Source organism: Lodderomyces beijingensis (assembly GCF_963989305.1).
Source record: "Lodderomyces beijingensis strain CBS 14171 genome assembly, chromosome: 2".
Taxonomy (NCBI): Eukaryota; Fungi; Ascomycota; class Pichiomycetes; order Serinales; family Debaryomycetaceae; genus Lodderomyces; species Lodderomyces beijingensis.
In genome coordinates this window covers 50,962-70,880 of record NC_089971.1, presented here as the reverse complement: position 1 = coordinate 70,880, position 19,919 = coordinate 50,962, and the positions used below count along the sequence as shown (strand labels likewise).

At 47.8% G+C, this 19,919-nt stretch overlaps 9 protein-coding genes across 9 annotated transcripts; 7 read left to right on the top strand and 2 right to left on the bottom strand. All coding sequences in view use genetic code 12, as the record gives it.

The window, feature by feature from the left end:
* Nucleotides 1–228: 228 nt before the first annotated feature.
* Nucleotides 229–2,721, bottom strand: LODBEIA_P12020 (uncharacterized protein; the record flags this gene model as incomplete). Its single annotated transcript, XM_066971065.1, has 1 exon — nucleotides 229–2,721. One exon carries the CDS (start codon nucleotides 2,719–2,721, stop codon nucleotides 229–231), a length of 2,493 nt encoding a protein of 830 aa, XP_066828140.1.
* Nucleotides 2,722–3,712: 991 nt separating this feature from the next.
* On the top strand, nucleotides 3,713–7,444 carry LODBEIA_P12010 (uncharacterized protein; the record flags this gene model as incomplete). The annotated part of the gene is made up of 1 exon (XM_066971064.1): nucleotides 3,713–7,444. The coding sequence occupies one exon, from the start codon at nucleotides 3,713–3,715 to the stop codon at nucleotides 7,442–7,444; it is 3,732 nt and encodes a 1,243-aa protein (XP_066828139.1).
* Nucleotides 7,445–8,663: 1,219 nt separating this feature from the next.
* Nucleotides 8,664–9,575, top strand: LODBEIA_P12000 (uncharacterized protein; the record flags this gene model as incomplete). Its single annotated transcript, XM_066971063.1, has 1 exon — nucleotides 8,664–9,575. The coding sequence occupies one exon, from the start codon at nucleotides 8,664–8,666 to the stop codon at nucleotides 9,573–9,575; it is 912 nt and encodes a 303-aa protein (XP_066828138.1).
* Nucleotides 9,576–10,048: 473 nt separating this feature from the next.
* Nucleotides 10,049–11,731, top strand: LODBEIA_P11990 (uncharacterized protein; the record flags this gene model as incomplete). Its single annotated transcript, XM_066971060.1, has 1 exon — nucleotides 10,049–11,731. One exon carries the CDS (start codon nucleotides 10,049–10,051, stop codon nucleotides 11,729–11,731), a length of 1,683 nt encoding a protein of 560 aa, XP_066828137.1.
* Nucleotides 11,732–11,950: 219 nt separating this feature from the next.
* LODBEIA_P11980 (uncharacterized protein) lies at nucleotides 11,951–13,792 on the top strand (the record flags this gene model as incomplete). Its single annotated transcript, XM_066971059.1, has 1 exon — nucleotides 11,951–13,792. One exon carries the CDS (start codon nucleotides 11,951–11,953, stop codon nucleotides 13,790–13,792), a length of 1,842 nt encoding a protein of 613 aa, XP_066828136.1.
* Nucleotides 13,793–14,238: 446 nt separating this feature from the next.
* Nucleotides 14,239–14,937, top strand: LODBEIA_P11970 (uncharacterized protein; the record flags this gene model as incomplete). The annotated part of the gene is made up of 1 exon (XM_066971058.1): nucleotides 14,239–14,937. One exon carries the CDS (start codon nucleotides 14,239–14,241, stop codon nucleotides 14,935–14,937), a length of 699 nt encoding a protein of 232 aa, XP_066828135.1.
* Nucleotides 14,938–14,969: 32 nt separating this feature from the next.
* Nucleotides 14,970–15,572, bottom strand: LODBEIA_P11960 (uncharacterized protein; the record flags this gene model as incomplete). Its single annotated transcript, XM_066971057.1, has 1 exon — nucleotides 14,970–15,572. One exon carries the CDS (start codon nucleotides 15,570–15,572, stop codon nucleotides 14,970–14,972), a length of 603 nt encoding a protein of 200 aa, XP_066828134.1.
* A 464-nt stretch (nucleotides 15,573–16,036) lies between these two features.
* LODBEIA_P11950 (mitochondrial 37S ribosomal protein bS6m) lies at nucleotides 16,037–16,387 on the top strand (the record flags this gene model as incomplete). Its single annotated transcript, XM_066971056.1, has 1 exon — nucleotides 16,037–16,387. The coding sequence occupies one exon, from the start codon at nucleotides 16,037–16,039 to the stop codon at nucleotides 16,385–16,387; it is 351 nt and encodes a 116-aa protein (XP_066828133.1).
* Nucleotides 16,388–17,132: 745 nt separating this feature from the next.
* Nucleotides 17,133–19,376, top strand: LODBEIA_P11940 (uncharacterized protein; the record flags this gene model as incomplete). Its single annotated transcript, XM_066971055.1, has 1 exon — nucleotides 17,133–19,376. The coding sequence occupies one exon, from the start codon at nucleotides 17,133–17,135 to the stop codon at nucleotides 19,374–19,376; it is 2,244 nt and encodes a 747-aa protein (XP_066828132.1).
* Between the last annotated feature and the right edge of the window lie 543 nt (nucleotides 19,377–19,919).

The following is a 19,919-nucleotide window of genomic DNA, read 5'->3' as shown; positions in this document are numbered from 1 at the left end:
TGGTGGCTCAATATAGAACTCGAGTTTTTCCAGACTGGTAGCCGTTTTTTTGATCTCATCTCCTGAAGCACTGCATGCAGCGCTGGTCAAATCAAATGAGTCAAATTACTCATAGCCAAAATGGGGTCAGAACTTGTAGAGGATTTGCTTATCATCATGACATTATTAGCCGCGGCTAGCCGCGGGTCGCGGGAGACGTCTGTTCTACTTACTACCACCATATACACTCTAGGACACCCAAATGGTTAGTGCACGAGAAGCGTCCAACTCGTCCATAGCAAGGTTCCAGTCATCGTTTGAGTCCATCACCACGAAATCACCATCTTCGTCTTTATACCGTAGCTTGTTGATCACAAGATGGTCTCTCACGAGCCCACTCGCCGATATCCTCAGGGCTATCTTCAGGTGCAAATCGGCAAATTGGATCTGCGAGCTCACCATTAAACAATCTGCAAGCTCGGCGTTGTTAAAGATTAAGCGTATGCTGACATCCGGCGACGGCAACGTTGGCGCCAATGACACGGGTGTAGTGCTGGAGCTGTTGTTGTAGGATGTTGAGGACGATGTAGATAGACGGGAAAACTCGCCTGATTTTGATCTGTTGCCGTTGCGCATCATCATCATCATCGATTGCGTTGAAGACGAAGAGTGGTGTCGAGTTTCGTTGAACGAGTTGCGCTGCTGGTCACCGGTCAAGGCCTTTGGCGACTCGCCGCCCATGTACTCATAGATGGATGAGTCGTTGGTGTTTGCAGACAGCTGCGAGTCACGTAGTTTACGTGAAATGTGGTTGTTCATCTCACTTGTTTTCAACGATCGTAGGCATTGTTCCCATTGCGCGCGTGCCTCTTCTGACCGGTACTTTAGTGTAAACGAACCGCTTTCCTTCTTGCCAGACCATGCAATCACCAATGTGTACCCATTACTGGAGTGCGGGCTGATGTTGTATATCTCCGAAATGTAGACCCTACCCCGGAGTTCCAACGGTGTGCGATCGTTTTTCCCGTTCAACGATTCAAGCAAGTTTGCCGTTGATTGTGACACTGTCGAGCTCGATTTCTTTCTGCTTCCAAACTTGTTCTTTTTGTCTGGTTTCTCCTTCTCCGTGCCCACTTCCTTGAAAAAGAAGATGATTTTTTCAAAGAGGTAGGCCACGTACTCCTTTTCATTTTCTGCGTCTTTGACTCTGACTATCCCATGATGGAGGAGCTCGCCTTGGTCGCGTAGATTGAATCCTTTCCAGTTATTGACTCTTTCCATCAACTTGCGGAGCACTTCCACATTTTCTGCTCTTCGCTGTGCTTCGTTGACTTGGTTGGCCACCTCCTTCATTGCCGATCTTGCCACGTGCAATTCAGAAGCCTGGGAGTCTGCCGGCTCTCCATTGGACAGTTCGGGTGTGGTTGTTTTGATCAACTCTTTTAAAAGCAATGGATACTTGCACAATCTCTGTATCGGTTTCAAGATGTACGATTGAAGTTCAAACCCAGGGTCAATCAAGCTTGAGGATCTCTTTAAATTTGCATTTTCCTTGTTGATCAAGTCAATTGCCGTAAGCTGTCCAATTGTCCACGGCACGTAGGCTCTGAATGGACCAAGACTTGCGTGGATAAAGACCGAGCCGATTCTTTGGTACTTGACCGGTACATTTATATTGCATTCGAGTCCATTGAGAAATCTTCTTTGGAAGTCGATTATATCGTTCAAGTTGGGGAACAATGTGTGAATTTGCTCCAGCGAGAGCAAGTCCGCTTCGGACAACTGGTTTCTGTAGCTCAACAACAACTCCAAATCTTGCACGTATTTCCTTTCGGTTTCAATGATTTCTCGAAACACTTTGGACCGCTCGTCGGCAATCTGCACATCCAACTTGATGTCGTCTTGCTCCTTTTGTCCGAGTGTTGTTGGCTGCAGGCCGCTATCCAATAGTTTATTGACAAACGAAATGATCTTGAGCAAGTCCTGGGTGCTATCGGAAAACACATTTGATATGGTGAACAACTCGTCTTCTTCAAAAGCAAAGAGCGTTTTCACCGCAACAATGAAATCGTAAACCGACTTTTTGCAAATTCGTAAGTCGTCCGAGCTAACGACAACCAACTGGTTGTCTGTGGAACCCGAGACATGGTTATATATAAGGCACAAGGGAGCACCTTGTTGGAACAACTTCCACAATTGCGTTGCCGGGTCAACACTGATATTCGCGGGTAGCACACCCGCGGTGAATGTTAGCAAGCTTTCATGGATATTTGCAACACCATAGCTATGGCTCGAGCTGCGAGTATTACCGGTGCCGTTACTAGCAGACCTGCTCTGTTGTTGAAGCAAATTGCCACTGCCCATGGAATTCGATGACTGCATGGAAAACCGGTCCAAGCTGGCCACGTTGCCTTCCTGGGCCAAGCTTAGCGACTGCTGATCACACAACTTTTCCGCATTGTTGAATGCGAGGTTCATAAACGGCGTTATTCCCTTGATTGCCAGTAATCTCCGCTTCAAGGCCTCGCATTTGTAGTACAAGTGGTCCTTATAATTGCTAGGTTTGTTGAAATTGTTGATGTTTAACGGACCCGACAGGTTGGTTCTCATGGCCGTGGACTGCAACAAGGGTCCGTTTGTATTAGCCGTGGTGCTTGTGGACGAGGTGGACGAGCTAACCACTGATAAGTTTGAGTTTGTTGAAAATGACCGAAATGGCTGAGGAGGCGTGCGCGAGTCCATTATAGTCGGCAAATAAACTGTGGTTGAACAAGCTAAAGGGGAGACAGAACGAATGAAGAATGTTTGAAGGAATGAATGCTGTGTCAGCCTTGTACTGCCAAATGGATTGAGTGGTTGGTTGTTGATGGAATGTCGTGAAATCTTTTTGGTTGTGGTTTTCTCACTCTCGCCTTTACCTTGGAGTACTCAAAAAACCAATCAAGTATATTAACAGTTGCAACACTAGAGGTGATGAAATGTGAAATGGATGATGATCGGTGAACTCTCGAAGGTGATAGGTGTGTCTGCTACAGCTGGTATGAAAACGAAACAAAATCATCAGCTTGAAGAGACAGCCGCCAAACTCAAATCGTAAAAAGAGTAGAATTTCACCCACCTGGGAGTCTAGTCCGCATGTAGCTTTGCAAGATGCTACACCAACACTTATTCACAAGCGTGGGGAAGCGGAAGGGTAAGAGCAGTACTTATTGCTACTAGGAAACTTGTTCGCATGGAGTAGACCCAGTTGTTTGGCTCTTGCAGTTGATTGTCAAACGCAAGAATTGGTGTAAACCGCGACTTCTACTTACGCTGGCTTCATAAAAAATGTTTACAGCTACTACCCACACCTAGGTAGAATTTCCCCCGGGTCAACATCTGTAAACACGTCTTCGCGTCCTCTCCTTCCTGGTAACCCCGACCTGCTAAAGGGGTGGTCTCTAAGCTATGTCCTGCTAACACGGTTTCAAGTGCCAGTTTCGTCTACAACTTAATTCTGACGTGGCACGCGTCGCGTGGGTGTATCTGGAGGACCTTTGGCGAGCGAAAAAGAGAGTCTGCTGTGGTAACATTTTGAGAACCAAACAGGTTGGTTATTTCCACACCAAAAGAACCAACGTCTATTCGCTCTTTTCTTCATCTCCACAGATTACCCTCGTTATAGTAACCGCCGGTGCTGGGTTTATGACGCTGTAGCTGAACCACGCTTGTTAGACCTTCCAAACCCGTCGAGATGACACATCAGACTGCTTTCCATAGGATCCTATCACGTTCAAAAGGCACTTTCCACGGCTCAAGCTTTTTGGTTTCAACAGACTCCATCAGCTGGATCCACGTTGAGTCCATCTTTATCACCGCGATTGGACAATTGTACTCCACTGACCAGCACGGCAACGATTACTTGCTCCTCCGCGCGCTCCAGTCCTGCTCCATACAAATTATACCGAATGTGCAAAGCTTGCAGTTGCAGCAACTGCAGCAGACCCAGCCACAGCTGCTACACCAACTACACACATCGTCAACTTCCACCTCGTCCGTTTCCACTGCGTCGTCAATCCTACCGACTCGAAAGAACAAAAACAAAAAGAATGGCGGCGACACCAGCACGCCCGAGGAAGACCCGCCCACGGTATTCATCAAAACATTTGCCAACGACAAGTTGTACGTCAAAATCGCGTCAAAGACAAACTTTGGCAACTTGATAGGCACCTTGATTGCCTGGCAGAACTTGAAGCCGGAGGGCTTGGCCAAGAAATGGTATAGCGAAAACAAGCAGGTTGTTCCACCGTCCAAATCTAGTGCCACTCCTTATGAATTGCTAGTATGCCGGTTCAAATTATACGGTCCGTTGCCATACAAGTCAAAGAACTTGAACATCATCCTGGGGCCGAGAGGGCCAATCTACCAACCCAAGATTGACTCAAACTTCAATAGCAGTTTTGATGACTCCGTACTGAACCACGCAAGTGAAAACAACTACTACATCAACGAAGGATGGTTTTACACAATGGGCGCATTGAACTCAAATGGGATATTGAACTTTATAAGCGAGCTAGACGGCACTTTGCTATACTCAATCGATGTAAAGTCGTTATACTCAACTGAGATCCGCGAGATCCACAACTCCATCTTCAACAGCTCCAACGTGTTGTTCTTGGGCCAGTTGAAAGAACTCCGGCTAAATAATACTATCCGTACCACTAGCACTCTAACAGCGGACCAGTTGTTGTTGACCCCGTTTTTATCGCGCGATGGCAAGTGCATTGCCAGTAACCAAAGAGTGTACATTGAGTTTCCCTTGCATATAGATCTCGAAGATTGGTTTGTGGGGCTTAACTATTTTGCCAAGAGAGAGTACATTGGATCATTCAACAGCGAGTCCAAACCGGTCACCACCGCAAATTTGCACCGCACACCAACGGTTTCAGACTTTTCACGCGATCACTTTCGAGTGTCGAAAAACATTTCCGTTGACATCATTGAAGCCAAGTTTGAAACAAGCAGCGTCGATGCGGCAAAGGGGGGCAAGATCTACGCGGAAATCAGAATGTGGGGCTACCCTTGGTCACGGACGGCAATTGTGAATCACACAGTCAACCCGTTCTGGAAAGAGGAGTTTCTGACAAACTTGCCGATATCCACGCAAATGATCCACATTTTGATCAAAACATGCAGCAACCCAAACAATGGACATTCTCCGTCGGATAAGATCATTGGCACTATTTACGTGACGCCCGATATCTTGACAAAGCAAATCAGCACTAGCTCCACCATCATGACCAGCACCAATTCGCCCTCCACCGGAATCAAAGTCAAGTCCATTCCAATCTCGACAAGCTTTAATAGCAACCGCAGTCTCGATATCGTCAGATTGACGATATACGACCCATGCAACATCCCCATTGGCAAACTCTTGCTCCAAGTCCACCTCAAGGAGTTCCACATCCCAAGCAGTCTCCATTTCAAAAGCTTGGAGTTTTTGCTCAAGAACGGACCAATCGATGAACTCGTTCATTTTTTTAATGAAAACGTTGCCGCATCTGAATTTGAGCGCGTCAGTGTCATTTTGCTCGACATTTTCCAGTGCTTGAACCAAGAGGAAAAGTTTTTTAAGGTGTTGATGGAGATATCACTTGCAACACTTGGGGATAAACTCACCAATGGTTCCAAGAACACGTCCCAGAGCAATGTGTTCAACACGCTTTTCCGAGGGTCGTCCATTTTCTCCAAGGCGTTGGAGAGGTACAACATCAGAATCGGACAGGAGTATTTGGAAAAAGTGTTTGGGGACTTCTTTGCAAAGATCAATCGCGAGAAAAAGAATTGTGAAGTGGATCCGCGGTATGTAAGGTTGCAAGAGAAAGCGGCGCGACATGGTTACCCGGAAGGAGACGTGCCTGATCTGCTTGGTGGTAGCAGTGATGAGGAAGACGATTCGGAGGAAGAAGATAGCAATGAGAGGGACGAAAGGGTCAAGCAGATGGTGGAGAATAACTTCCAAAACTTGTACGCCTATGCCGAAGAGCTCTGGCACAAGATCTACATCACATCCAACGACATCCCCCAGCAGATCAAGACGCAATTGAAAAACTTTCGAACCAAGGTGGAGTTGTTTTGCGCGGCAGACGACAATGTCACCAGCTTAAACTGTGTTAGCGCGTTTATTTTCCTCCGTTTCTTCTGCCCGGCAATACTCAACCCGAAACTATTCTATTTAACCAAGAACCACCAGACGGGGGTCACCCAACGCACCTTGACATTGATTGCTAAAGTGTTGTTGAACTTGGCCAACAGACAGGAGTTTAGTCCGCATAAGGAACCGCATCTCGTCAAGATGAATGCATTTTTAAGAGAGCACCAGTCTGAAGTCTACGAGTACTTTGATAGGATAACGGGACGCAAAAACGATTTCAATGAAAAGATTCTTGATCTCAGTCATGAGGTCAAGAGGTTCGACTTGGGGTTGGATGAGACATCGCACGAGTTGCCCACGACGCCGTACCTCATTGACAAGTATTTGCGAATGACAGAGTTGGTGCACATGTTGGACTTCAACACCATTGCAGCGCACAAGATGAATAGTCAACCGAGCTCGCCAATGGCAAGTCCACAACGAAACGTGGGTGCAGCCTCTAAGCCCGGCTCGGCGCAGCCGCTGCCCTTGATTCGCGATAACGCTAGCGACAGTGACCACTCGATAAACCTTGAAGGGATAAACATGGATGGAGATCTCAGCGATGACGCCGTGCAGGAGAAGCTTTACCAAATCGGCTCGCTCGAGTTTGAAAAGCTGGAGTTTTTGAATCTACATGGTGGGAACGAGACTGAAGGGTTTAGCAAATCGCTATACAACGGCAACGAGGAGATTTTTTCGTTTATCAACTCAAAGGTTTCGCTAAAGGATATCCAGATCCAAAGCACAAGGATTATGAACAAGATCCATAAGTTGGAGAGTTACCTCGAGGGGTGTGAGTACCCATCAAACTATCTATCTGTGAAGGAAAACGACTATGTATTGTGGCGTGGGTTCACTAACGACGTATTGAGCAGGGCCTGGTTGGACGTGTCACGAAACATGATCATCTCCTCGGATCTAAACTTACATTGTGCTAGTGGGGGGATCGTCGGGGTTAGCAATGGTGGTGGAAGTGGAGGAGGTGTTGGCGGTGGCAGCAGCATTGGCGCTGGTGTTGGTAATCTTGGCTCCAGTTACAAATCTATAGTCGACGACAACGCGTTGGCGTCGTTGAAGTTGAAGTTTTACGGCGATGTCCATCCTCAGCATAGATCAACATCGTCGATATCTACATTAACAATAGACCGAAATGGGGCTGCACTGCAAAGCGACGATATGGGAAGCGTAAGAGGAGGGAGCAGCGGCAGTATCATGAGTGGACAAAACGGAGGCAGAGTCAAGAGTTCACTTCGCAAATGGCTTTCACGCAAATCAAGCAGCGCAAGTTGACTGATAACGAGGGGCTGTTAGAGTTGTAGTGTTATTTTGTAATAATATGTTTTATGATCACGGGACTGATGAACCGAAGCAGTTGGTAGCGGAGTAGTAACTGCTCAGCTCAGTAGTGTACTTTTCGCACCGTTTTGCAGAAACTAACCACGTTGTCGTCTTTTGTCGCTTTTGGCTGCGGCTAATTAACCGACAAAGGAAGTTTCGACAAGTGGTTAAAGCCGATGGGAGGTGTTTGACGTAACCGGGTTGCACTAAATACATGCTACTGACAGATTGTCAAAGAGCAGGAACAATAGAGCAGCACAGCAATACAGATATCTTCAGGATCACTCGGGGACCACGCTACCTTGCTTAGCCAAATAGGGGCCGGAGATGTTGTTTGGAAGAAACCCTATCCTCAGACCAAGCGAGCGGAACCATGGACCGTGTAGAGATCATGGCAATGTAGTCCAGCCCCAACCCACGCTTTTCCAAACGCTCTTATCACCCAGTTTCAAGCACGAGATGGCGTGGGTGGCGGTGCAAGCAGCTTTTGCAAGAGACACGTGTGTGTTTGATAATGCATCCGAAGCCTCCATACGATTGCTACCCACGTCAGCAATGCGAAACAACGACCATCACGTGACCTACAGAAAAATCTATTTTTGTTGAGTTTCGCTTGGTGTGTGGGCGGGCTGGGCGCGTAGTGGCGGTCTATAACAACATGGTTGCCAACGATGAGAGACCCAAGGCATCAAGTCTGGCCAGGGTGTAGCATTTGGATTCGAGTGACTCCCTATGTGGTGTTTCGTTTTTACGAGATGGACGCTCGGTTTGCCTCTTCTAGGCTGGGCTCCCCCATCGGCTCCAACTCGCTGGTGTTTTCAACAATCCGCTGGCGCAGGGAAAAAAAAAAATGTTTCTTTCTTTTTTGTTGTTGTTGTAGTTTTCATATAAAACATCTCTGTATTCTCAACACTCTCTTTTATTCCCACCACTGCTATAGATAGAGACACACATCCCACGGCACCACCGCATTCTTTGCATCTCATCTGTGTTCAAGATCTCCAGAGCCACACGGGAGAGATCTTCATCGGACATACAGTCACGGGATACCCTACCATTTTAGGCACTTTGGTCTACTTTTTTTTTTTTTCTTTGTTACTGATTTGTTTTCAAATTTCAAACCCCACCATCAACAGCAACCCACTTTGAGTCACACTAGCTTGTTTTAAAGATGACAGCGGATAACATGAGCCAGGTTTCAGAAGATGTCTTGTTGGAGTCGTACCCGCAAATCACCGCACCTAGTGAGTTGACCGGCTTCACTTCCAACTTAACAGAGGAGCAAGTCGAGGCGGTGATTCAAATGCGCAAGGACTTGGTCGAGTTGGGGTACGCGCAGAGATTAGACGACGCCAGTTTATTGCGCTTTCTCAGAGCTAGGAAGTTCGACTTGGCCTTGGCGAAGGAGATGTTTATCGAGTGTGAAAAGTGGAGAGACGAGTTTGGCACCAACACCATCATGAAGGACTTCAAGTACGAAGAGAAACCCATTGTTGCCAAGATGTACCCCACTTACTACCACAAGACAGACAAGGACGGCCGCCCTGTTTACTATGAAGAGTTGGGCAAAGTCGACTTGAACAAGATGCTCAAGATCACCACCCAGGAAAGAATGCTCAAGAACTTGGTTTGGGAGTACGAGGCCATGGTCAAGTACCGTTTGCCCGCGTGTTCCAGAGAAGCCGGACACTTGGTGGAGACCTCGTGCACGATATTGGACTTGAAAGGGATATCGATATCCACCGCATACAACGTCATTGGCTACGTAAGGGAGGCCTCGAAAATCGGCCAGGACTACTACCCGGAGAGGATGGGTAAGTTTTATTTAATCAATGCCCCCTTTGGCTTTTCCACTGCATTCAAACTATTCAAGCCGTTCTTGGACCCAGTCACCGTGTCAAAGATCCACATTTACGGCTACTCCTATACCAAGCAGTTGTTGAGACAGATTCCTCCGCAGAACTTGCCCCAAAAGTACGGCGGCATGGATCCTGCCACCGACGATGAGTTGTTGTTGGGCGATGTGGGTCCATGGAGAGATCCCAAATACATTGGACCTGAAGGCGAGGCACCAATGGCATAAAAAAGAGAAAAGAAAAAAAACATACGTCGAGAGACAAATCACTCACGACCTCTGCAACGAGGTCTTGTCGGTTGAGTCGATCATGAAACAGGGATACCAGATTATATACATACAGTTTTGTACTTTACTTCAGGGCTTTTTCAATTGATAGGCAAAGTTATCTTATAGAGAGATGATTCGTAGTGTACTCTCGTGTCTTGCTTACAGTTGCTTTCATTCGGATTTGTATACGAGTTTCCACTTTTGGATCTTTTCCGTGTTGAGAGCGCGCCGCGCACACTTCCGAAATGGGGCCCCTGGCTGCAAAATATGGATTCCAGGTTCAATCCTAAACTCTTGGATAAACACACCAGGCAATAATAACTACAAATACTCTACTCAAGAACGAACCGAAAGGCAAAGCAAAAGCACAGATCTTGCATTGCCTTTTTTTTTTTTTTCTTCATTCGTGAAACAAGTCAGTGGGTTCTTCAATGGTCAACCGGGATTCGCCAAAACAGCTCCGCGAGAGCCCCGATAGCACATCCACTTCGCTTGTGTCTACGGCTCAGACTGCCACCGAGCAGACGTATACCCCGCCAACGACGTTGGATCCGCGCTTTTTCCAGCCGTTTGGTAACGGCAAGTTTGATTACCTTGAAGAGCCAGGCTACTACCTCGATGAAGCCTTGTTGCAGACGAAGTCTGAAGACGTGCAAGTGGTTCGAGAAGTGGTGGCTCATGCGTCACTGGCACCGCCAATGCGTTCCCGCTACTGGAGATTGCCATTTTGCAAACTGAACTGGCGGTTTCTTGTGGCCGTGTTGGTGGTGACTACGGTTTTCGCTGCCGCGTGCGCGTATGCTATAACGGCAAGCATCATGCTCAACAACCCCATGCGCAACGGACACCGGTTGGAAAAATTGACCAACAGAACATATACTCAGCTCAAGGCCATTCGTACCAATCTAGTCGATCCCGATAGCCCTGTGCTGCCTGCAAAATCAAGCTGGACGTTGGTGTTTTCCGACGAATTCAACGTCGAGAACCGCACTTTTGCCGAGTACGAAGACCAATTCTTCACGGCGGTGGACTTGTACTACCAAGCCACGCAGGACTTGGAGTATTACCTGCCGCTGATGGTCACCACCAGAGACGGCTGTTTGGAAATCACGTTTGACAAACACAAGGTGGGGCAGCAGCTGTACGTTTCCGGTATGGTTCAGTCGTGGAACAAGTTGTGTTTCAACAAGCAGGCGCGGGTGGAGATCCTGGTGCAGATGCCGCGCCTGGTGGAGAACGGGCTATGGCCCGCGGTGTGGTCGTTGGGCAACTTGGCGCGGCCAGGCTACCTCGCGTCATCCGACGGCGTGTGGCCCTATACGTATGACGAGTGCGACGTGGGGATCTTGCCGAACCAAAGCACCGCCAATCTGGGGATGTCCTATTTGCCGGGACAAAGGTTGAGTTCATGCACGTGTTTCGGAGAAGACCACCCTAGCTTGGGTGTGGGTCGCGGTGCGCCCGAGATTGACATTGTGGAGGGGTTGTACCATGGCAACAAGTACTGGGGGGTCCAGACTGTGCAAGTTGCGCCCTTTGACGAGTGGTGGAGACCGGATTACCGGTTCGTGGACATTGCCAATGTCAACAACACAATGGTTAGACAAGACGTTGGCACGGTGTACCAGGAGTCGATCTCGCTCGAGACCCCGGTTGAGATTGACGGGTTTATCCGGTTCGCCATGGAGTACGACACCAAAGGCGGAGGGTATGTGCGGTTCGCTATCAACGACGTGGAGACGTTTACATTAAAGGGCGAAGCGTTACATGGAAACCAGTGGATTGGCCACAGGCAAATCTCGCGCGAGCCCATGTCGCTTATCTTCAACATGGGCTTGTCGAGGGTGTGGAACCCCGCGTTGAGTCTCCGCAGGTTGGACTTGCCGGCAAAGTTCTTGGTGGATTATGTGCGAGTGTACCAGCCGCGAGACCAGGTGAGCTTGACTTGTGATCCGGAGGACTATCCTACGCTGCAGTATATCAGGGACCACATGCGCGCGTATGTGGATCTGAGTCTACACGATTGGAAAGGGGCCGGGTTTGCGTTTCCCAGAAACTCTATTGCTGATAGTTGCCCGTGTCCTGGTAGGGTGTTTTCCAGAAACTGGGAGTAAACCGGGGGGTGGGGGGGGGGACCCCTTTTGGAAAAGTGGCTGCTTGGGTGTGGTGATTGCAAAATTTGACAAGTGACACAAAATCAACTTGTTAGGTGATTCCTTTTTTTTTGCTCTGGTGGAGCCGATGTCAGGAAAAGGGTTCCGGTTTGGACATACTACTCGCAACAGATTCATTCTAACCATTTGCAAAGACAGCCACCACGCTAGGTTTCAAGAATGTACTGTCCCACGCTGGTGCTATTGGTCCTCTTGTCCGCCTGTCTCACGCCGTTATTAGCAAAGACTCACCGTTTCAACTGGAATATAGGCTATGTCGACGCTAACCCCGATGGGGTCTTTCCAAGACGAATGATTGGAATCAACGGCGAGTGGCCTAATCCGATAGTCAGAGTCAAGAGGAATGACCGGGTGGTTATAAACTTTCACAATGGACTACCTGACCGCAATTCGTCCTTGCATTTCCACGGACTTTTCATGAAAGGTCAGAATGGGCAGGATGGACCTGAAATGGTGACGCAGTGTCCCATTGGGCCTCTGGTTAACTTTACATATGACTTCACAATTGGCAACCAAACCGGCACATACTGGTACCATTCCCATAGCGGCAGCCAGTACGGCGACGGCTTGAGAGGGATGTTTGTCATCGAAAAAGACGATGAGGAGAGTGTGCCGTATGTCTATGACGAGGAAGTGGCGTTATCCGTGTCGGAGCATTACCATTTGGAGACACCCGTGATAATGAAGCTGTTCATGTCGCGGTTCAACCCCACGGGTGCCGAGCCCATTCCGCAGAATAGCTTGTTCAATGAGACAAAGAATGCCACTTGGAACGTGGTTCCGGACAGGACGTACTTGCTTCGTGTGGTCAACATGGGCTTGTTTGTGTCGCAGTATTTGTTCATTGAAGACCACGATTTGGTCATTGTGGAGGTTGATGGGGTGCCCGTGCAACCATACACGGTGGACTCGCTATACATCACTGTTGGCCAACGGTATGCTGTTCTTGTAAAGACCAAGCCGGGTGCAAACAGGAACTACCGGTTTGCCAACGTGTTGGATATGACCATGTTGGATGAGGTGCCCGAGGACTTGCAGTTGGTGTCGACAAACTATGTTGTGTACAATGACAAAGTCGACAACCCGGGACACTATCCGTACCACGATTTCGAGGAGACTGTTGGCCAACTAAAAGGGTTTAATGATTTCGAACTTGTGCCTCTCAGTGGCGAGAGGCTCTTGCCCGAGCCGGACATGACCATCCAGGTCAACTTTTCAATGGAGGTCTTGGGCGACGGTGTCACTTATGCCTTGTTCAACGGCAAGTCGTATACTCCACCAAAGGTGCCCACTTTGTACACCGTCTTGTCAAGTGGCGAGCTAGCTGCAAACCAAGAAATATACGGGACAAACACCAACGCGTATGTCTTGCACGGAGGCGAGGTGATTGAACTAGTGTTGAACAACCAGGACGACGGCAAGCACCCGTTTCACTTGCACGGACACAACTTTCAGGTTATTGCGCGTAGTGAAAATGACCCTGAAGAACCAGTGGTTTACGTTCCAGACCATAGGGGCCTGTTGCAGTTTCCCAAAGTTCCAGTCATTAGGGATACAATTGAAGTGCGTCCCAATGGATACTTCGTGCTTCGATTTGTGGCGGAGAACCCTGGGGTGTGGTTCTTCCACTGTCACGTGGACTGGCATTTGGAGCAAGGCTTGGCTTTGGTCTTGGTTGAGGATCCGCATGAGATACAGAAACTTCAGGGAAACATAAGCGATAACCACGCAAAGGCGTGCAAGGAAGTTCAGGTACCGACACAGGGTAACGCTGCCGGACACATGAGCTTCCTTGATTTAAGAGGTCAGAACTTGCAACAACCACCGTTACCAAACGGGTTCACCGGGAAGGGATATCTCGCCATGGCGGTGTGCACATCGATTGCATTGTACGGGCTAGGGTCGATTTACAATTACGGAATAGAAGACGTTTCGCAAGATAATTCTGCTGCTGTGTTTGAGACGTTGCGTGCGATACTTAATGAGCATGACGGTGAATAAACAAAGCATAGGAAGCCATGCTGGGTTAGTACATGTATGGTGCTCGCTAATGTCTTCTCTGACTCGGAATAATGAAAATTGCGCGCGCCTATCACGATGATACTTTTTGCAGTCGACAAGATTGTAAAAGACTGAAAAGTAGACCTTATCCTCTCCTTTTTTTTTTTCAAGGTGAGGGTACGTATGCGTTCAGTAAGAGCTAGGGTTTGCAAGGAGAAATGCGACGACGGCAAGATTATTGTGCACAACTATGGTGCTGGTGGGAATGGATACCAGGCCGGCTATGGCATGGCCCACCGTGCTGTGCTGCTGGCTCTTGGTGGGTATAAAGTATAGGTCTTTTTTTTTTTGAAATTTCGCAGAAAAAATGTAGCAGTTTGCCGAGATAAGGCGTAAACCCACACATCCAACACCACACCCCAGGAACAAGTTACTTCTAATACATCATGTCGCAGATCTTTGAATGGGCCTTCGGGAAGAAGCTCACTCCGCAGGAACGGCTTCGAAAGAATCAAAGAGCATTGGAAAAGACGCAGAGGGAACTCAGTCGGGAAGTGACCAAGTTGCAGCAGCAAGAAAAGAAGCTCATCAGTGAGATTAAAAAGTCGGCGAAACAGGGGCAGATTTCCAGTGCCAAGATCCAAGCAAAGGATTTGATTAGAACCAAGTCGTACATTCAAAAGTTCAACTCCATGAAGGCGCAACTACAGGCGATATCGTTGCGTGTGCAAAGTGTACGGTCCAACCAGCAGATGGCCATGTCAATGAGGGACGCTACACGCGTGTTGAGTGGTATGAACAGGTCAATGAACTTGCCTCAGCTATCGAGAATCGCGCAGGAGTTTGCCAAGGAGAACGACATGATGGACCAGAAACAGGAGTTTATGGATGACGCCATTGACGACGCCATGGCGATGGACGAGGACGAGTTGGGCGAGGAAGAGCAGATTGACGAGATCTTGGGCAAGGTGCTTGACGAGATTGGGGTTGACTTGAACCTGAACTTGAATCTAAAGGACACGCCCACGGGTGCGCCCTCACATGGAGAAGCTGTGGGTAAAGTAGCTGAGAGCGTGGGTGCCCACGGCGGTGCCGAGACCGTGGAGGACGACTTGCAAGCTAGATTGGACAGTTTAAAGAAGTAAAGTGACTACATAATGCCAACCCTTTTAAATATCTACTCAATGTATTTCTTGTTTATGAGGTACTCTATTATCTGCTCGGCAGCTTGCTCCACGGTCAAACCTGAGTGGTTTTCCACATGAATCTCTGCGTGCTCTGGCGCTTCATAAGGCGCACTTATACCAGTGAACTCCTTAATGATCCCCTCCCTGGCCTTTTTGTACAACCCCTTGGGGTCTCTTTGCTCAGCAACTTCAATTGGCACATCGACATACACCTCAACAAAGGGCAAGTTGTCCTTTTCGTGCAACTGCCTAGCTAACCGTCTATCTGCTCTGTAGGGGCTAATGAATGACGTCACGGTAACGCAGCACGAGTCGTTGAATAATTTCGCAACTTCGCTTATTCTTCTGATGTTTTCATTCCTATCGGCCTCGCTGAACCCCAAATCCTTGTTCAATCCGAATCGAACATTGTCACCGTCGAGCCTGTACGCGTTCAACCCTCTTGCTAAAATCGACTGTTCCAAAGCGCATGCTATGGTGGATTTACCACTCGCTGACAAACCAGTCAACCATACGGTTACACCTTGCTGTTTCCTCAACGCACTTCTCTCACTGTGCGTCAAGTTAGGATGCCATGTTATGTTGGAAGCCATGATAGCGATGCTGGAGTAAAAGTATACGTTGCTGGTGGAAAAATTTTGAGCTCAGTCGTTGCTAGATTTTGAAGTGCTAAGAGTGCCGAGATACCTTGTCAAGCTGGCTGCAATTTATCATTGCACGTGACTTCGACTTTGTCACTGATAATATTTTGCAGCAATCGGGTGTGAACGCGGCGGGACAGTGCGGTCTCCACATAGATGAGTTTGGGCTTGCTGATGCTGGGGAGTTCTAGATGCATGTGGACATTCACTTCATTGTTTTGCCCCCAGACCAGCACTATTAGGAGTGTATGGGATTGAGGATTGTATGGGATTGAGGAACTGTAAAGTCAAGAGTCCGTATATCTGGATGGTGTTTCATTTGGTAGCGCCATCGCAGTTGTAAATGGTGAAGGGAAAATTTTCAAACCTCGCCGATAGTCAACCAGGCTAGAACCCAGCTGACAGCGCCAAAGACAATGTACTACGAACTATTTGCTATAGCCCGTATCACGGATCCGTTGCATGTTACAAAGGAAGCCACCAAGATTGCCTCGACAGTTGGTAAGTTGATCTTGAACAACAGAGGCGTCATCAGGGACATAACGAGCTTAGGCGCAAGACCACTACCCAAGATAGTCTCCAGAGAACAAGAACGGCACTTTCAAGGATACAACTTCATCATCGGGTTTGATTCCTCGAGTAATGTGCAAGCGCAATTGTTGAGAACATTGCGAAAAGACCCGAGAATCCTAAGGGCCAGTATGAAGAAACACGACTTGACCAAGAGTTTGAATCCGGGGACATCTTTGGAACAGGCCCTTAGGTGAGGGAGCGAGTTTTGTACAGAGTGGGTGACGGTTGGCTTGAATATGGAAAAATGATGACAGTTCCATGACTTGCGTTTGTATAGCTACTCCTTACAATAGAAGCATTGAGTTGTCTAGGCAATCGACATTTTGCTTGTCGTGAAATTACCAAACGCGACACTTACTTCCTCCTTTGCTTGCCATCTCCACACTAGCATACGTTACACGGGTGACTTCAGTGCAGTTGTAAAAACAAACAAAGCAAGGGTGTGCCTTACTAGGCATAGCAGGTGCCTGTTTTCGAGGCATGCTGGTAGATGTAAGGTTTATTGTTCTTTGCTTGTGTATAATTCCAGTGTCCCGAGTTGTATGTGGATAAAACCAAAACAGATGAACTGTACACATTCTCACAGAAAAACCCTCTACAACAACCACCGTTAAAAAACCAAAAAAGAAAAAAATTCCTGGCCAAAGGTGGAACAGCGTTTATTTAGAAGAGGGAGAGGTTATCCACGATCTTGGGTCTATACTTTCTCTTTCAGAGCCAACTTGGTTTATTCAAGGGGGTAGAAATTTATTTTCACTGGCTGTTTGTTTTCAAATACCCTTGGCGGCACTACAACTGACAGTAGAACCTGAAGATATTGCCACGGCGTGCATGGTCTAAGAGGCAGTAGCGAGAGAACCAGACCAAATCAAAATCAAGCCTTTGTCTGTGCGTTGCATCGAAATCAAGAACTGCGTATTTTCTCCTGGTTTCAGTAGCATGGGACAGTCTGCAAACCATCGAGATAGTGATGAGATTACAGTAATCACTCAAACAGAACATCTACTAAGGAAACCAGTAACGACAGCATTGCCGTTGGCATTTAACAAGTCAAAGGCAAACACGAGTGTTGTTCCGGATAAACCGGCTAAACTGCAGACACCAACAACCAAAGTGATGCCAAGTGACAACTTTCATTTAGACACCCGTAAACAAGAATATGACGCATTGGAGCGACGATATGCAGACATGTTGTTGAAAGTGGAGGGAATTGGAGCAGAGAACCAGCTACTTGTTCACGAGCTCGAGCACAGGAAAGCTGACTTGGAAGCAGCTCAAAGGGAGATCCAAACCGTTGCAAGGGCCATGGGGGAGATGGAAGTGGAAAAAGAGTGTCTCAAAGATCTCATTAACCAGCAAGAAGAGTTTTACCAGAAAACTGTTGATTGTTTGCAAAAGAAAATCAACCAACTACAACATCAAAGTGAAGCAGTTGGCAACACACTACCACAGGTCAACACTGGTGACCACAGTAGGGACCTTTTGGAGGAGAAATACGACAAGCTTGTGCGAGACTACAAGGTGTTGCAAAACCAGTTTGAAGTGGAGAAAAACTCAAAGCTTGCTCTAATGGACCAAATTGAGTTTTTAAACCGCCAGTGTGAACGCTTGGCTAGCCAAGTGAGACCAAGTAGTGAAAAAACAGTTGCAGCATTGGACAGAGATATTGACGCTCTCAGTCATCACTCCAATTACTCATTGCTCAATTTTTCAGAAAAACACATTGACAGCAGCGAGGGCGAGTTGGATCTTCTTAATCATAGCATGCAGGAGGATCCCCACCACGACTCTTCCTGTCTCAAGGACACCTCCACGGGCTCAATCAAGGTGGCTCATGGCTTTCAGTTCCCGCCCGCGGAAACCGCCATTCTTCCTCCATCTCCAGACCCAGAGTCGAAAAACCGCAAACGCAGGTCCTTGCCCACGTGTTTGAAATCAAAACCAAAAGTGCCCGAGCCGACGGATTTTGTGCTATCTCCGTTCAAACTAGCACCAAGCAACTCGATTGAAGATGCCGGTGTGTTTGAGCAAATGGCCGATGCAACTGTCAAACGGTACTCATCAACAAAGCCAAACCACGTGCGATATAACAGTCACGATATAATACCCGTCAAAGTCGAGTTTGAAGAGCAAAATGGAACGAGGGTATCATCCATGCCTCAGGGCCAAAGCTCGAAACGGCACCTGCTGATATTCGATGTGATTGAGGAGTCTGTTGACGTTGACTCCAGCAAGTCGCGCCACCGAGAGGGGACCTTGTTTGCATTGAATGGATACATGAGACCCGAAACTGACACCGAGGGCAACAACCGCTTTTCATTCGACGACTCTGAACTGTCTTCCAAGAGATCCAGCTGTTTAAACTCGGACAGCCGCACAAGACAGGAGATTACAAAACTCAAATTCGAACTACAATCACTCAAGCTACATAATGAAAAGTTGCTCTCCTACATTGGCTTTGAGCTACAAAAGCAAAAAAAGAACATCAAGCGGTTGGCCAAGAAACAGTCGTTGACCTCATTACGGCAGAATGGCTACGAATACTCCGATGCCAAGTTGATCAAAGACTCGCGCGACTTGTTGATCAACAAGAAACGCGTGCTAAGGTCCGTTTCCATCAACACTGTCTTGCACAATGCCAGAGACGCAAATACGCCATTTTCGATGAGTCCCGTGGGGTTGATTTGCGATGCCAGTCACGTGCCCAACCCAGACGAGCAATACATTGGCAACTTTGACATATTCGAACTAGATGAAGACCAAGACAGCCCGCGTCAGCACGCGCAAAGTAATTTTGTCAACGACCGGATCGTCAAGAAATTTGCCTCTGAAGTGTTTGAGCGGTCCGAGTTGTATCCGCTAAGTGAGAACGAGAGCGACGCAGCAGAGTATGAGAACATGACCTGGCAGTTGAACGCGGCGGACGACGAAGCTGAAGAGCAGCAGCTGAGCGAATATGCATCGTCTTCTTCTGCGTCTTCCGAAGGGGAAGTTGGGATGTTGAACCAGATCAAGCATCTAGTGATGGGGGGAGCCAAGGAAGCGAAATCCAAGAGGAAATCAAAGAACAGGGACGCGCTCGTGGATGACAATTTAAAGTTCAAGTTTCTCACCATTGCGCTTGGGATTGTCATCATTGGGCTCAAGTTAACGCCTCAATCGCACAACCCAGCGGCAAAATAGGTGGGGGGTGAAGTTAAGGGTGGGTGGCCGTTGTTTTGGTAGTTTCGTCTTTTGTATTATGTAATGCGTTTAACTAAAGTGGTGGGAAATGATATCAGACGGGTCAGTGTTTTCAAACCTGCTGTAAAATATCTCGTTAAAGACGAAATGCCTATCCAGGAAACGGCTTTTGTCAGATGGAGCAAATGCAGAAACCTCCTTTCGATGCAATCGGTAAGGGGCATGGTGGTATGATGAAAGGTGCAGAAATCAGGCCACTCTTGTTTTGCGTGTATGCAGCACAGGAAAAACCAAGAGGAAAACGGACAGTATGCTGCAAAATTATAAAACAGCCACCAAGAGGTGGAGTAAAAGACGATAGCAATGCACTTCTCAGCGATGATAGCTGATGGGGACATATATACCATAAAGAAGAACATCAGAAGTATTGTATATTTCGAATTGTGGTGTGCTGGAATAGAAAAGTAGAACGCACTGGATATACTGGTCTTTACTGATAGGCCAATCTGCCCAACTCCATACATCGGAGTTATGCGCTTGCCA